The sequence below is a fragment of the Engraulis encrasicolus genome, chromosome 8 (genome assembly GCF_034702125.1).
Source record: "Engraulis encrasicolus isolate BLACKSEA-1 chromosome 8, IST_EnEncr_1.0, whole genome shotgun sequence".
Classification (NCBI taxonomy): Eukaryota; Metazoa; Chordata; class Actinopteri; order Clupeiformes; family Engraulidae; genus Engraulis; species Engraulis encrasicolus.
The window spans coordinates 42,234,594-42,237,021 of record NC_085864.1 but is presented as its reverse complement, the minus strand read 5'-3'; the positions used below and the strand labels follow the sequence as shown (position 1 = coordinate 42,237,021).

Here is a 2,428-nt window from a genome sequence, read left to right as displayed (position 1 = left end):
AACTCCTGCTAAATCAATATCTTTGAGCTGAAGAAAAGAGTTCAACTGAACCTTCTCGTGTATTTCAGAAACTGTAGGAGCAATGCAGTTCTAACCAAGGTCTGGACCCAGTCTTGAAGTCATAACCACAGGAGTTTGGGCAGCAGCCTAGCTACCGAGGGAGTCAAAAGGCTATTGGCTCTGAGTATCCTCTTTACGCATCAAGAGGAAGGTTCACTCACATTGTACACCAAGCCATGCTAGCTGGCATCAGTAACAAACATCTTAAAGGACGGTTTTCCGTCTCACATAAGACTTCCGTAATGACTTGCCTCACGCTCCTGACACCGGGCTTCAACCAGGAACCATTGTGGGCTCTGTCTTTGGCTTTAATCCATTTGAGAAAGGTTCCATGTCTCTCATCTTTAAGAGTTCAACGTAGTACCAAGTAATAGTACCATTTGAGCCTTTGAGTACCTATCCTGCCTTGCGTAGTACCTAAACAAGGCCCCTCCTGTCCTCATGATAGGGCCTTCAGTCATTATACTTCATGAAGATTAAAAGAAACAAACATCTGGTCTGCACGAGCCTGAATAGCCCGTTTATAAAGGGGTGACTTTTAATGTACAGTACACACACTCACTTCCCTAACACTACAGAGAACAGAGAACATTGGGGGAGTTGTTTAAGTAGGTGGATGGCCACACGCACGCACGCACGCACGCACGCACGCACGCACGCACGCACGCACGCACGCACGCACGCACGCACGCACGCACGCACACACACACACACACACACACACACACGCACACACACACACGCACGCACACACGCACGAGCACACACACACACACACGCACGCACGCACGCACACACACACACACACACACACACACAGCATTGAGGAGCAGTGTGCGCTAAGGCCACTGACAGGCCGTCCACCATCTTGCCAGCAAACGTCAGCCTCTAGAGGGCTTGTAAGTGTGTTCGTTTGGTTGCATGTTTGCTTGTTGTTGTTGTTGTTGTTGTTTTTGTTGCTGCTGTTGCTTATTTGTTTGTATTTGCCATCCCTTCCGACACTAACCTCCTCACCACACGAGGCACTCGTGACTATTGGTCAGTATGGCACAGATTTTTTTGTAAGACACAATCAAGACGGACTGACTGACACTAGAAAAAAAATCAGCGAAATACACAAATATGGAATGAGCACAGAAACGTGCTGCTTTCTTTCTATTTTTGTTTTGCTCCTAACTCTCCCTCTACTGCTCTCTCTCTCTCTCTCTCTCTCTCTCTCTCTCTCTCTCTCTCTCTCTCTCTCTCTCTCTCTCTCTCTCTCTCTCTCTCTCTCTCTCTCTCTCTCTCTCTCTCTCTCTCTCTCTCTCTCTCTCTCTCCAGCGTTAAAATATTTTTTTTCTTTCAAAACAGATTGATCACATTGGCAGTTTGTCAAGTGGATGGAATCAAAAACTCAGGTGAAAAAAAAGATACTGAATGTTACAGTAAAGTACGAAATAGAAGACAGAGATGTGAGCAGAGGGAGAGAGAAAGACCATCAGAGAGAGAGAGAGAGAGAGAGAGAAAGAAAGAAAGAAAACGAAAGGCCATGGGTTAAGTAAGTAAGTGAGCGAGTGGCTTCGTCAACCAACACCAACACCACCCTCAACTCTACACCAACTACTCCACCAGCAATCCCAACCACCTCCATCCACCACCAACCATCTCTGTACCACCACTCCAACAACTAACCCATTCTTCCACTCCACTCTCCAAAGCCCCCAGTCTCAACCCCCCTCAACTTCAACCGTCTTCGGGCGTGGAGTCGTCAGGCGTGGTGGCAATGCTGAGGCTGCAGTCCTCGGGCTGGTCGTCGCAGGAGGAGGCCGCGGAGCCGCCGGACGAGGAACCGCCGTCGCCGCCGGGTCTGGAGGAGGAGGAGGACGACTGGTTGTGCGCCAGCTGGCCCTCGCTGTGCATGCTGTGGAAGGTCTTGCGGAAGGCCTCCATCATGGAGTGGGCCAGCATCTTGGCCTCGCGCTTGCTCTGGCACTCCACGGCGTGGCAGTCCATCTGGAAGGTCAGGTCGTCGTTGATCTGCCGGTAGATCCAGGCGAAAACGTTGGGGTTGGCTTGGTGGTCGGCGGTGCAGTAGGCGATGCGCGCCACCTGGTAGGTGTCCATGGACGTCGCAGACGAGACCTCCAGACCGCCACATCCACCGCCGCCACCGCCCCCACCGACGCCACCTCCACCCCCGCCGCCGCTGCTCGCCCTGGGGTCCAGGTGGTGGAGTCTCACCTGGAAGGGCCGGATCTCCAACACGGCGTTACTGCCGTGGACCAGGCCACCGCCGGTGCTGGTGGTGGTGGTGTTGCTGTTGTCGTTTGCGTTGCCATTGGCGTTGCTGTCCGGGATACTGTTGCCGTTGGAGATGGCCGTCGTCGTC

At 52.3% G+C, this 2,428-nt stretch overlaps 1 protein-coding gene across 1 annotated transcript in view; it reads right to left on the bottom strand.

Moving 5' to 3' along the window:
- Positions 1 to 830: 830 nt before the first annotated feature.
- pid1 (phosphotyrosine interaction domain containing 1) overlaps positions 831 to 2,428 on the bottom strand; it is a 65,644-nt gene continuing 64,046 nt past the window's right edge. Inside the window, exon 3 of the mRNA XM_063205756.1 lies at positions 831 to 2,428. This exon is cut by the window's right edge and continues 125 nt beyond it. Within this exon, the coding sequence (XP_063061826.1) occupies positions 1,783 to 2,428 (646 nt within the window). The 3' untranslated portion in view covers positions 831 to 1,782.